Here is a 15,461-nt window from a genome sequence, read left to right as displayed (position 1 = left end):
AGAGTGGGATGTGGTTGGTAATATGGCAGAAACTATTCCAAATTGAAATCTGTCAAGAAATTAGGTCTACTGGTCGTTTTAACAAGATTCCCATTTAATATCATGATAAGAATCAGGTGGGTTTTTTGTACTCTCTCTCTCTCTCTCTCTCTCTCTCTCTCTCTCTCTCTCTCTCTCCGTCTCTCTCTCTCTGTACGCCCTTCTCCCACTACCAGAAACCAAGATAACATTTACTTGAATGCACGCATATATATAAATATATATATTTGAATTCACTAGGGAGCTTTCATGAAGTCTACGTCACCAAAGTAATCTTACGCAAGTGGTCGTGATTTATACTTCAGCCGATCAGCTAATCTGCGATCCTGTTTTAGATCGTGTTAGAGACTCAAATCGCCTAATATTTAGCAGTCAAAAAACACTACTCCGCCATTACTTTTCAAACAATCTCGTTGCTTTGACAACGGTACCAAAAATCGATATTCTTCCTTCCTTCTTTGTTCGCATTTTACAGAAAACACCATAGTCCAATCACTTTCCAAGCGCAGCGGCTCAAGTAGGAGCTGTATTTTAAATCCTGACGCACATCGATCAGCTAACACAGTGTACGCATGGAAGTTAGAATCAATCATGCGCAAAACTACATGGACGATGTCAAAGGGATAAGGTTTAGTTAGTGCACAGCCATTTTCATTTCTGAAGAATCTACTATTATGCTGTCATTTTTTCTTCTCAGAAACCATGCGCAAAATGTCATGAGCAACATCACAGGGATGAGACAGGGTATAGCCAATTTTATCCTTTGAGAATCTATTAAATATTACGCTATATGCCCCCCCCCCCCCCCCTTGAAACCGTTTTGTTAGTACTCTCCTTAACCCCTTCTTAGGTTTTGGACGACATAGGGTCTCAGTGCCAAATTACCCGTATCTAAAAAGCGATGTAAAATCCGTATATATATCTATACGGCTTGTGTGTGTGTGTCTGTCTGTCTCTCTTCGCGATGCACGGCCAAAGTTCTCGATGGATCTGCTTCAAATTTGGTGGGCATATTCAGGTAGACCCCGGACACAATCTGGTCGATGAACATTTTCAACCCGTGCTCTCAGCGCGCAGCGCTGAACCGATTTTGGTTTTTCTGTAGATCCATTTCCAGTAACTCTTCCTTATCTTCTCCAGTGTTTTGCGCGTGTATAGATTTTCCCTTCCTTCGTGTGGTGTCAATCGCGGGTACCCGGCGAAGCCGGCGTACGGTGCGCAACTCAAATTTTTTTTCTTCTTCTTCTGTTTTAAAATGTTTTGACCAATTAATTGGCCGTTGCGCTGAAAAGACGTTTTCCGATTTACCGGAAGCGCTTGTTCTCAGCATTGAGTCTTTGTTCTTAGACTTAGTTCGTCCAGCGTCTGCGTGGCAACTTGTGATTAAAGTGAAACATGAAAAAGAAAAAAGAGTGCGAGATTCAGATAGTGAAGAGACCGCAACACGGTGGCCTAGTGGTAAGGCGTCCGCCCAGTGAGCGGGAGGTCGTGGGTTCGAACCCCGCCGGGTCATACCTAAGACTTTAAAATTGGCAATCTAGTGGCTGCTCCGCCTGGCGTCTGGCATTATGGGTTTAGTGCTAGGACTGGTTGGTCCGGTGTCAGAATAATGTGACTGGGTGAGACATGAAGCCCGTGCTGCGACTTCTGTCTTGTGTGTGGCGCACGTTAAATGTCAAAGCAGCACCGCCCTGATATAACCCTTCGTGGTGGACTGGGCGTTAAGCAAACAAACAAACAAAAGATAGTGAAGAGGAGACACCAGCTCTGTCACCAAAGAAGAAGAAAACAACAGCACAACAGTGCAGTTATTCTCAAGACAACCTGGAGATCGTAAAATCCAGTTTGTGTGCTTTGTGAGCAGAATTATGTCTTGAACTGTCGTTACAGCTTACTATTGAAACATTTTAAAAACTACTGAAATTTGGTTTGTTTACTTCTGATGAGCGTTTTGGGTGTGCACAGGTCTGCTTCTTACCTTGGACAAAGATACACGCGGAAACTCGGTTCAAGGGATGCTAAGGAGAGACAGCAGTCGATGGGGAAAGAGGGAGTCCTATGAGTTATGGACGAGCGGGCAGTTTTACCGTGCATCAGAAACAGCACAACCAGAGAAGCTGGCATCAGCAGGTGCACGTGAGCTTGCATTAAGCATGTGAACGAACGAACGAACAAACGAACGAATGAACGAACGTACGAACGAACGAAAGCACACACACACACACACACACACACACACACACACACACACACACACACACACACACACATACACACAGTTTTCACAATAGACGAAGCATCACGACATTCAGGTACACACACAGTATACACACACTCTGCTCGAAACGTCAGTTATATCAATATTTACCTAGCGCAGAGAGTGGCACATGTTGATGGATATCTAGGGCCCTTTATTGATCACTTTAACAAGACAAAACAGCAGTAACGCGTCCATTTTCAGACTCCAAACGACCGAGTATGAATCTTATCTGACAACCCATGTCCCACAGCTGAAACTATCGAATCCTCTTCTGTCATACTTTACTGCCCACAACACCTTTGAAGATTGAAGTCCGATCTATGCTCAACAGCAACATGCTGTGGGTTGTGTTGTGGGAGATCTATACAAAAGCTGACATGATTACAAAACACAGTACAAATTGTCAAGAAAAAGTGCTGATTCATCATTCAGGGAGTTCAATATACAAAAAATTATTTTTAAAAAAGCACACACAGTGACACACACAAACGCACAATGGTGTCATGATTTCAGAAACCGTTGTTACACTTCTGAGCACTAACCAAATCAATTATACTTTTTTTTAATCTCCACCATTTTGTTGATGCTGTGACAACTGACGCATTTCTCTAGCTCTATTTCACCAGGAAGCGCACAGAAGTCACTGGTACATAATATATATATGGGTGTGCGCGCGCGCCCCATCAACATGTAATTATGCAAGAGTAATGAATAGGCGCAACACAAATTAAGCTGTACGTTATAACTTACCGTTACGTTATAGTACTTATACTCGAAAATTCGACTGAACTATGCACACACAAACATACTCTCTCTTACCCCTAAGGACAGACAGAGTGACAGACAGGCGGGCAAGCAGACAAACGCACTAATTTTTTCAATGTCTGTCAATGTCATGCTTAAAAACGGGTTGAAAAAAAAAATTAGAACTCACATGAGGTCCGGGCGAAAGCGATGGATCATGGCGCAGAAAGCCAGGCCGTCCCGCCATGACTTCGTGAAGTCGGTCACGTTGACGTCATGGTATCCATCCGTCATCCGTTTGCACCACTGCTGCAAGCCTTTTATCTTCGTTGCCATGGTGATTGCAAAACAGCACTCCAACGACTATCACACAACACCGGACCAGCAGTTTTTACTGCTTTGTCAACACGGACCGATAGTGAACATCGGAAGTTTATGCCTGCGATGTTGGTGCACTGCCGATGGAGAACATGTAGAATTTACTGTCCAGTTTCACTTCTCTGTGCCAAGTTTACGTCCACAATTTTTTCAAACTGACAATCCTGCTCGGAGATTGCCACCAGCTCTCTTCGACTGAGACATTTAGAAATGAATGTGTACCCACTGTGGTTGCGTGCCGCAATACCGTTGACACTTCACTTTGCTATTTCCTTCTCCAAGCATGCTGTCCACATTTCCGCTGGCCCACGCCGTTTGGACACTTGTGGCTGGAACAATACAAGCTCGTTTTCCTGCAAGCACGACGACGTGTTTGCAATATAGAGAGGAACATGTAACTGGCCCTTTCCCCAGGAAACTCTCCGAGACATTCAGACTTCCACTGTGCCTTTCAGGTCAGGAGTGGCACTTCTAGTTACACATTTGATCGTTGCCAGACCATGTTTCACGATGGTTTAGTAGGTCAGGAAAACAACATGTTCTTTGAGCACTTTCTTTTACAAGTGGTTACTATTTATATTCTTCAGTTGTGACTACTTATATCCTTCAGAACAAAAGCAGAAAGTCTTCAGAACTCCGTTTCCAGCACTTTGAATTCCAGGTTGTGCCTACGCAGAATGCCAGGGGAATTCACATCAGCACTAGACGGTCCAGTCAGGTTAATTACTGTTGCACAGTTAAGTCCTCATTACATATCACAAGCTCAGTGGAACTTCCGCAAATCGTCGATTTCTTTCTGTTTCAGTCATGTAGTGCGTTGAAACAATACATCTCTTCCTGTTTGTAAAATCACATGGTTTGGCTAGCTATACCTCAATTTCTTCCCCGTCAAGTCAAAGGATAGGTACTGAGTATACTCCAATATGAAGTTTCGAACTGCACGTTTAGTCGTCTTCATTAGCACAATCATTCGTCTCAACTACTGAGTAACATTACTCAAACCCTGCGTTTAACAATATAGCAGTATATTACTATAGTATAGCAGTATATCATCACAAATCAGTTGTCTTAGCAATTCAGCAGTATTATTGACTCCAACACTGCGTTGCACATTTTAGCCGTATTGAGAACAAACCAGGTCTCTCAGCTACTGAATCCTAGTTAGAATTGTTCTTCCATGTGAAGCACGTTTAGCTGCATTCAGCACAAATAATTAGGTGTCACGACTACTACTGGGTCCAAGCTACAGCTGTTTCTGCCACCAGTATCTATGCCTCCAGCGACACTGTGAGGTGTGCGAGCCGCGTGTCACAACTGAACACTAACACGACGACTGCCAGTCCCGCGGGCGTTCTCTCTCCCTCTCTCTCCTCATCCCGCCGTCACTGTCAGCACTGCTACCTACACCTGCACACACACACACACGCAAACATAGGTTGTATGTAATTACTCCATAGTACTACGCTCATTAATGAGTTAGAGGTGTTTACGTTGGTAGGGGAGATAAATTGGCTTGAACTGTACATCTCGTTTCAGTGAACAAGCAGCTGTGTGTTGCAGTATGTTCGCCTTTCAATTGTGATCGGTGGCATGCTGCAACTTGTATTCTACTGTTCTTAATTTCATTATGTTTCAAGCCCGAGGCGACTGAAACAAAAATGTAGTTCACATGATAGCTTCGTCTCGATGGCCCAGTTCGATGGGCAAGGATAATGAGAGAAAAAATCACTGAAGTATACTACGCTCCCACACCCTCTCAAATTCACTTTCATCCTTTCGCTTTTAGGGAAACCACGAAGCCCAGAAGATGCCAGGTAGTTATCAGTCATCATCTTGCATGGCCGCTCCCACATCGACAAAGATGAGATCGATCGATAGCGAGGTGTAATCAATTATTAAACTGTGCGTGTAAACGCCTGTTCTGGCGCTGCTCCAAAACAGACTGCTGAGTTCATCAACTTCATGCACTCAAGACAGCTTCAGTTTTCTCCATTCTCGTTGAAGACGTTTTCGGTTAATTCGGTTACGGTGTCCATTTTGCAAGTTTGTAGCGAGGTATTGACCCCCTCCCCTCCCAATACAAACTTGGCATGCACGTTATCAATCATTATTATGCACGAGCGCACCGAACACCGAACGAAAATAAGACCCATCGGTCCACAAGTCCAATCAATTATTTATTTGTGCGTGTGTGAAAGTAAGTGTGGGATCTGGGGCTGTTCTAAAACACACTGTTTCGTTCACGAGCGCAGGTTACAAAATATGCATCTCTAGTTTCCCCAATTCTCTTTGATGATTCCCGTTAGTTTCGTCGTTGCGATCTAGGTCGTGTTTTTAAAGTTTGAAATAAAAAAAACGTAATTGCACCCCCCCCCCCCCCCTCTCTCTCTCGTAAGAACACAAGAAGTCATTAACATGTAAGTTTGTATCATCCACACATGACAGATTTTTGAACATATTGGACACATTTAAACAGTGTCACAGTGTCAGTGATTACGCTTAATATGCATAATTCAATCAACAACACGCTGCCCTTTTTGACCTCTGCATGGAAAATATAATGAAGTTCACAATTGCACTTGGACGAAAATCCCCACCCCCCACCCCCCTCTCCTTTACCTGTATATATATATATTCCAAACACGCACAGACTCTCAACAAGACCAACTAAACGTCAAGGGTATCATCATCATCACACTCTACGCGTGAGTGACGTAAAAGGATGAATTATTTGCGTGTGCGTGCCAATCCGTTAACTATGGGGTCAATCGCTTTTCCGCTGACAGTTGACAAGTTCCTAATTTGTAACCAAGACTTTCCGGGGCTAATTATGATGGATGAGAATAGATGGTACAGAGCGGCGGTCTTCACTTGCAAATCAACAGGCTTGCTGACTTGACAGACGATTTTCGGTCAATTACGACTTAACATGTGACAGTGACTAAGATCGTGACCTTCGATAGCAAACTCAACATAAGATTACCTGCATCAAAGCAGAGCAACGTTTGAAGCGAGCAAAGTTACTTGTTCATAATAATACATAATGCTGCGAGAGAGAGAGCGCACGAGAGAGCGAGAGAGAGAGAGAGTTAGTTGCAGACGCGGAGGAAGATGCTCAGAGGAGGTCCGGTCAGCTTTATACGGTTACCTTGGTAATTACTTGCATCCTCAACAATTCAGTGTCCCTCGACAACCACTGACGGCTTTGTATTTTCTCTCTCTCTCCTTCCATTTCAACTTTGACAGCTAGGGCTCTTTAGTGATGAGCAATCAATGAGCGCCGTTAGCGTCAATATTGTACCGCTAGAGAGAAACTGATAGTATCTGAGCGTAACCGCTTCAGTGGTTTTCATTGGTTACCGTGGTGTTCCCTTAGTGACAGCCATGTCACAACAACCGTCAACAACTGTTTATTACCACCACAGCCCTTGGCGCCAACCACGCATGCACTGCCACGGGAATGAGGTGTGGGAGGGGGGGTGATTTGTGTGTGTGTGTGTGTGAGTGAGAGAGAGAGAGAGAGAGAGAGAGAGAGAGAGAGAGAGAGAGAGAGAGAGAGAGAGAGAGAGAGAGAGAAAGAGTGCCACGGGAATGGGGTGTGGGAGGGGGGTGATTTGTGTGTGTGTGTGTGAGAGAGAGAGAAAGAGAGAGGGAGAGAGAGAGAGAGAGGGAGAGAGAGAGAGAGAGAGATACGCCACGAAGTGTAGGTGTTTGCTTTTCACAAGGCTGTTTTAATATTATTACTTTAATGCTAACCTATTCTCTTAGCCGGGTACGATCTGACATAAACTACACTAACAAATATGCGTTAGGAGTGAACCTGATGTCTGTCCGTTTACATGACTTGCTATCTTTAGAATACAAGGACATAACAGTCACATGCCAATGAAACAGCAGGGCGAGAAAAGATAGAGAGAAAGCTAGAGAGAGAGCGTGTGTGTGTTAACAAAGTGGTGTCAATATGTTTTTTTACAATCTAAGTTCGAAACCCATTGACAATAGTGGTGTCTATATGTCTGTTTTCACAATCTTAGTTCGAAACCCATTGACAATATACTAATAAACTTAAACACGGGACCTTAACATGCAAATTCCTGCCTCAGCGTCATCTTACCTGCGCTGTAACTATGATCACCGGTGAACTCAATCGTGTGAAGAAATTAATCCTTCTGGTTACTTATATGTAGAAGATGTTTAATCACCCATCAACAAATTAAATCTTACTTATGCTGGACAATCGTACCAAAAAAAAACATACGCATGCACCCCAGTTTATCGACAAACACAGAAACGTGCCAAACACACTGAACCTCCCAGTAAAGCACCGATCTTCTCTCCCTTATTGCTGAACACAAAAATCAATACAACAAACAATTAAACAAGACATATGCCGGGAAAATCCATCCATCCGTGACTGTTGCTGTCAACGGCAAAGAGTACACAGCACAGAATATCCACAGGATTTTGCAATGACGCTAGATCCATGCTGATCTGCCTCAACCTTGTGATAACCGTTCTAAATTCAGCGACAAACAGCACACCCGGAAGAGAATAAGAATATTTGCTATTGGAACAGACGATGTTTTGACGGTATTCTTCGTGAAGAATGCACAGTGATTGCGAAACCGTCTTGCCGCTATACACACACGCTTTAGCGACAAACCAATACCTGTCCCATAATAGGCCAACTGGTCCAAGAGGACGTTCAAACCAAAATAGTCAGACGACAAATCAATTACTTACCGCCTTGTGGACTAAAATACGAATGGAACAATGCGAATGGAACAATATCTTGAACGTGTCCAGATCGAAACGGAAATAACTTATAAAACCAATGACACGCGTTTTAAGCCTTCCTTTTATGTTTGACCATTTGTTTGTTTGTTTATTTGTTGCTTAACGTCCAGCCGACTACGCAGAGCCATATCAGGACGAGGAAGGGGGGGATGAAGGGGGCCACTTGTCAAGCGATTCCTGTTTACAAATGCACTAACCCATTACTTGTGTCCCAGCAGGCTTTAGTAAAACTAAATTAATACCTACTGGAAGATTACCAGTTTCCAGTATGTTAAAATAGGCTTAACCTATCTACTGCTGGACTTACATCAGAACACTAACAGATTAAACTATACATGAATCGCGAGACAAGCGGCAAGAGAAGAGATTTTTGGAAAAAATACAGGTGAATGAGCAAGAAGGCAGAAAAAAGAAAAGAATTCATGAAGAAAAAGAGAGCATGACAGGAAAGAGGAACCAAAAATCTACCTAACAGCAAACTAGAAAGCTCATGCGGTTCCAAAAACAGGAGGGGCCTTTAATTTCATAACCGCAGTGCCCCACTGCGGGATGTTTGACCATGATTGAATTCATTTATAGTTCATAGTAATATTGATCAAAATATGTTTACTACGACCTCGCTTTATGTAAGTTCCGCTTGTTGCATAGTCGTACACTATCATATTTCCGAACAGTTCTTTAAGTATAAAAGTGCTCAAACTTCGAGCTCAAGTAAACGCCTGTTAGCCAGAATATGTGCAGACAACAGACAAAGAAATAGTGAAGAAAACACGCTCTGTAATTAAACGACAATATATTATAATATACTGAGCAAACACTGCTCGCGAGGTGCTTTTTTCGAAAAGTCCATTTACTCTTATACAGTACACGTAATAGCCTGATGTACACCAGCATATCCCATCATACTTGATCAAAGAGTACTTTCACCTTCTTGTCCATGACTAATTCATTTACAGAGGAAGATGGTAGGCACATAAAAATCGATGGGACGGATCAACCTTCAGACAGTGTCATCGTCGCCGACCAACGACAGTTAGAGGGCACACTGACCTCTACTGTCTAGCCTGAAGCTTCGCCGTGATAAGCTTACTGATGGTACAGCCCTGGATTAAAGATACATTTATTGTCGTGTCAGTAATAATGTACATCATCTCAGATCTGCTCAGGAGTTTAGATGGGATAAGATCATCCGTTCACTTTGGGCACACACCAATATTCGGTGGTGTGGCTGCAGTCTTTGCAGAGCGGGACTCTTTCAAGTAGAATTTAGCATATTGACATAGGTATTACTTGCGAAATTAATTCAACAACAAAAATACCACTCTGCACAGAAAGCAGCCAGATTGTTGATGTTTGGCATGTGTTGAACTTGAATAAATGCTGTTATTCTGCGTTGAAGTCAGAACAGATCTGTGGTGATGAACATGATCGCTTATAATTATGCGAAGGAGTGTACATTTAAGCCAGAGACAGACCTCATCCGCGGAGAGGAGCTGGGCAATGTTACGACTGATCACAGTGCAAAGGACATTCATCCCTTCTCCCAGTTTCGCCTGGATCCCAGTCAGTACGGGTGTACATAAGAGGCTGGCCGGTTTTATTTTTTTAACAATTCCCTCTCCCCTCTCTATTTCCTACAGACAAGGTGCACAAATCCATACCATTGTTCAAATCGCTATAAAGCATGTGACATTATCCATCTAGCATGACTAAACCTGATACAGATAGAAATCGGAATTCTGTTGCATGTACAAATATGCGCCAATATTGTATTTTTTAAACCAACGTGTACGCATTTCTGTAGCAGCAATTCACATGAGAACCATTTACTCGTCTCTGCATTTGTAAGCGCTGGCGCAAAGATGTGAATGTCGTGCAAAGTTAATTGGACCCCTGAAAAATAATTATACATACTTAGGCCATAGGCTCCTCCCAGAAGATCACCCATTGAGGACAGTTTTCCATTATTCCAAAGCTGTACGTATACGTGTATAGTATCCCTTTGTTCCACACACAAAGTATGCCAACGGTGGCTTTTGAAATTAATTCCTCCAAAACTGAGTTCCCATTCTGCCCAAAAAAAGCAGTCAGGCTATTCATCCTTGGTATGTAACCAAGTGTCTTATCTCATGTAAGATTCTGGACAAAATCTGAAATAGCGGAGACAACTGGAAGAACTGTGTCTTTGAACTTTTCCATCTCGAGCGACCAGAAAGTAAACAGATTGAAACTCTAGCCGTGCTAAGCAGAGGTGACAGTCACCCATCTCCGTAACGTAAACGCCCCCTCCCGTTACGTGACGGAACAGTGCTCGTGGTCCACGTAATCAGCCACACAAACCTGTTGTTTCTGTCTCAACCATAAAGGACCGTGGCTCGACTGGTGAGAGAGAGAGAGAGAGAGAGAGAGAGAGAGAGAGAGAGAGAGAGGAGGGGGGGAGTGAGTGAGACTGACAGACTGAACTGTTTAAGTCAAGAACAGTACTAGTTTGCATAATATTTTTTTTCGATTCTCACAGCTAGTCCTTTGTTGACAACATGCATTTATACATGCAGACGTACAGGTCTAAAAAAAAAGTACGCTTGGAGAGAGAGAGAGAGAGAGAGAGAGAGAGAGAGAGAGAGAGAGAGAGAGAGAGAGAGAGAGAGAGAGAGAGAGACTTTGAAGGAGAATGAAAAAGGGTGTAAATGGGCGGGGATGTCATGAGACTGTGTCAAAAATTAACATGCCAGGTTGGACAGGAATGCTGTCCTTGGCGGCTGAGCCTGTCTGCATCAACCAACAATACACGCCGGTATACTGCGAGGAATAGTGTACCGCGTTACGTGTTCTTTGTAGACATGTTTGGTTGTGTGTGAGTCTGGGTTTACACATTGCAAGGGGGTAAATGTCCACATGACTAATCATTACGACAACGTACATGTAAATGGGACGCGTAAGAGGGATTCATTGGGCAAGGTTAACTGAATTTCAAGCGGAAGAGGATTAATTCGCTTGTCACTTCACTACGACGAACTTTCTTTGAACTACCATGCGTCAATTAATAAGTAAGACTCCGTCGTCCCCACTCTTCCTAAAATAATGATGCATTTGACACATAAAATAGATCAGTTATGAGAGATAGGCAGAGACACCAACTCCAAATGCAAAGCATATCAAAGGCTATAACTGATCTTGCCAATGGTACACAACCTAAAGTCGTGGGCAGCCGGAAAACCATTGATCCATCTTGTCCGTGCCCTTGTTCGGTCGCGCCTCAGCTACGGCCAAGAGGCTTTCTTTGCAGCTCCTGACAGTCAGTGGGTAAAGCTTGAAAGAGTAGAAAGAGCCGCTCTCGAAGTGGCGCTGGGGGTCCCCAGATCAGCAGTCTCCACTCTACTTTACCAGGAAGAGGTGTGGCTGCCACTGAAAGAGGAATGCCACCTCAGATGTGCACAACTGGCTGTCAAAATACACTGTTTCCCAAACACGGCAGTGGAAGTATATACCCCAGACATGGGAGATACCGACCACATGCAATACAAAGCTCTTGAATCCAAGACTCATACGTATACCAAACAGTGCTCCCAATATACAACCATGTGAAGGGCATATGGGAACAGAGTGGCCTGTCCAAGGAAAAGCTGGATACAGGTGGTACTCTTCCTTACCCTCCATGGCTGCTTGAAGCCCCAAATCTGATCATGGACTATGGAGACGGCCTCAAAAAGGCAGAAGACCCATTGCTGCTAGCCACAGTTGCAAAAGAAAAGATCGATCAACGATTTAAAAGCCACCTACAGGTCTTCACAGATGGTTCGATCCTGCAGTCAGGGGAGGCTGGGTGTGCCTTTTCGATTCCTGGACTTGATATAACACGAAAATACAAGCTAAACAAGGGGATCAGCATCTTCTCTGCAGAGTTATATGCTATCTACATGGCCTGCACACTGAAAAACGATCTGCCAATCCCACCTCTGGGGGTGGTCATCCTTACGGACTCAAAATCCTCGTTGCAAGCACTTGCATATGGCACCAAGAACAGAGGAGAGATGCAAACTGAAATTCATTTCTTAGCCCACCAAATTATGACAAAAGGAACAGACTTTTCCCTCATGTGGCTGCCATCCCACACAGGAATCCGGGGAAATGAAATGGCGGACAGAGCAGTAAAAGCAGCGGCTATGTCAACCATGCCAGTGACAGACATTCGGCTCTCCTGCCAGGAAGCCAAACTGCTGCTAGCCAAGCTAAAAAGAGAGGAAAGAGAGCAGACACTGTCACAAACATGTGAAGAGACAGGATGGTTACACCTCCCCTACAATAGGAAAGGGCACCACCTCCCACTCCCCCTGAGACCCATGAGCCTGTTGCGTCGCTTGCGCACGGTCAGCAGCCGCATCTACTGGGACAAGGTAGTCTGTCAGTGTGGCAAGACTGGACACCTCACACACGTGTTTGAAGGTTGTGACACTCCCAAGGAAGAGATGTCTAGTCTCATCCGCTACAGAAGGAAGAATGCTCTCAGTCTGGGAGACTTTCTCCGCCCACACCCATCACTCGGAGAGAAACCGATGATGGTCTTGGTCACCAATCTGTTCACCTCAACTGTTGCGAGCTGGTTCTTGTGTGCTTGCAGCAGACCCAGCACAGCACAGATCCACTTCTGGAATATTAAGCTAAATGTGTTCAAAGACACACATTTTGTAGTCCTGGCATCCTGAAAGGCAGAGGCCCCAACCTACAGGTTTGCTTCCATACCAAAAACGCCTCCAGACACGGGAACTTGGGAGCAGTGGCAACAGCTCCGCTTGAACCTCAGAAACCAAATGTGCCTCCAGACACACAGATCCCTTAGACGGCCGAGGCTGTGGCCTCTAAGGTTCTCTTGTACCAAACCGCCTCCTGACTCTGCATCAGATTGCTTGCGCTGGCATCTGCTTACATAGACCCACATTAAGTCACCACCGAGTGGTAGACACAGACGACATTTGGTAGCACTGACTGCCAGCTTCACGGTAATGCGTACCCCTAGCGCGGCTCTGCTTGGGTGGGAATGTTCTGAGCAAAACACTATGTGTTACTCCATACCCCCCGCCCTCCATGGAACTTCTTGAACCCAACAAATTGGGGGAGTTTCCCCAGTCGGTAGAGGCGCTGGCTTTAAAACCGGTTGTTACTATCAGCGTGAGTTCAACCCCCAAGATCGGTGCGGGATGTGTGTCCCAGAGTCAACTTTGTGCAGACTCTCCTCGTTGTCCGAACACCCCCGTGTGCACGCATGCGCACGATAAAGATCCCAGGGTCACAGCGAAAGCCTCAGGCCTTGGAAACACGAATACATGCATGCAAAAATGTGAAGCCCGGGTGTCCAACAGCCAATAAAGTAACCATTTCAGCACTGACCCAAGACGACCCAACCCGGTCCCTAGCCCATTTTAGGTCTCCTCTAGCAGCTGGCAGCCAGCTGTGTACATCCCCCTCTCTCCCCCCCCCCCCCCCCCCGCATTTTTATTTTTTATTTTTTTCAAACACAGCCGGGTTTTCCCGTGTAACATGCCCCTAATGGCTTTGCTGTCAGGGCGTAAAACTTACATTTTCTCTACACAAAGAGAGAGAGAGAGAGAGAGAGAGAGAGAGAGAGAGAGAGAGAGAGAGAGAGAGAGAGAGAGAGAGAGAGAGAGAGAGAGAGAGAGAGAGAGAGAGAGAGAGAGAGAGAACAAGAACAAGAACAATTCTTTATTTTACGAGGGTAATAGAGTAAGCAGTGATCTGCTTTTTTACATCTGGCCCTCGCCCTAAAGAGGGACTAGTCTAAAATTGCTAAAGAATAAGCAAGTAAAGAAAACAAACTACTGCTACATGATTATAATAGAAATGAAAGTAAGAACATATCATCAATTTACATACAATACATTGCTTAAATGAAAAATGTAAGTTCATTTGACATGAGTTAAGAATTATAGAGTAGATTGCACTGATGCAACAACGTTGTAAGTGCCATGCCCATTGACATACACTGCATTCGAAAGAATCAGTGTATATAAAAATAATAATACATTGTTAAAAAGCACCGGTTGTTGGTTTTAACAACCATTCTAGCGACAACAGATGTTTATTTATACTTCATGAGATAAGACGTATATCTGGTCTTAAAAACGTTTGTGCTGCTAGTTTGCCGTAGGATTGTCGGAAAAGTTTTCCAGTGAAATCACTAATGGTAAGCTAAGCTGTGGATGATACCTACTTTTCAGTGCTGACATTTCAGCTGGAGCAAAAACTTTTAAGGAAAATCATAAATTTGCGTAAAAATTTCATGTCTGACAAAAATTACCCCCCCCCCCCCCCCCCCAAAAAAAAAGTACATCGCTGTCAGAGGGATGAGTAGATCATTACAAAGGCTAATGTGACTGCTAGATACACGCTTGTCGTTGATGCAGGTGGGAGTGTTTGCGCAATAGATGACAACGGGCTTTGGTCGCTAACATATATGTTTTAACTAACTCGGGTCACAGAAAGTACCCATGGGATGGCACATCTGGCAGAAAGCAAACAAGGAGGCGATACAGCGAGGACGTGTACACGAATTAGAAATGACGGGGTAAATGCGTATTTCCCTCAAGTAGAGCACGTCATTTAATGCCTTGACAATGAGCCTGGGCACGTACGGTCGCCACATTCAGCACACAGAAGAACACGAAATAAACATTAAAAGACTCTTGTCACTTGTGAGTCATACGCCACCGCTGTTTTTCCACAAGCGCAAAAATAAAAATCAACACAGATGTGACGCAAGATACTAACAAGTCGCGTAAGGCGAAAATACAATATTTAGTCAAGTAGCTGTCGAACTCACAGAATGAAACTGAACGCAACGCAACGCAGCAAGACCGTATACTCGTAGCATCGTCACTCCACCGCCCGTGGCAAAGGCAGTGCACGTGGAATTGACAAGAAGAGCGGGGTATTCGTTGCGCTAAGAAGGATAGCACGCTTTTCTGTACCTTTCTTCGTTTTAACTTTCTGAGCGTGTTTTTAATCCAAACATATCATATCTATATATTTTTGGAATCAGGAACCGACAAGGAATAAGATGAAAGTGTTTTTGAATTGATTTCGAAAAAAAAATTTTGATAATAATTTTTATATATTTAATTTTCAGAGCTTGTTTTTAATCCGAATATAACATATTTATATGTTTTTGGAATCAGCAAATGATGGAGAATACGATAAACGTAAATTTGGATCGTTTTATAAATTTTTA

General features: G+C 43.9%; 1 protein-coding gene across 3 annotated transcripts in view; it reads right to left on the bottom strand.

Moving 5' to 3' along the window:
- LOC138958835 (MICAL-like protein 2) overlaps positions 1 to 15,461 on the bottom strand; it is a 53,822-nt gene that overhangs the window by 30,939 nt on the left and 7,422 nt on the right. For all 3 annotated transcript variants that reach the window (XR_011453524.1, XM_070330139.1, XM_070330140.1), the window contains exon 2: positions 3,234 to 4,828. Coding sequence is in view for 2 of the 3 variants with exons in the window: in XM_070330139.1 (XP_070186240.1) it covers positions 3,234 to 3,379 (146 nt within the window). In the remaining variant the exon portion in view is untranslated. The remainder of the gene's footprint in view (positions 1 to 3,233; positions 4,829 to 15,461) is intronic.

The sequence above is a fragment of the Littorina saxatilis genome, linkage group LG2, assembly GCF_037325665.1.
Source record: "Littorina saxatilis isolate snail1 linkage group LG2, US_GU_Lsax_2.0, whole genome shotgun sequence".
Classification (NCBI taxonomy): domain Eukaryota; kingdom Metazoa; phylum Mollusca; class Gastropoda; order Littorinimorpha; family Littorinidae; genus Littorina; species Littorina saxatilis.
The sequence above is the reverse complement of the archived record's forward strand: the minus strand, read 5'-3'. Positions and strand labels throughout refer to the sequence as shown.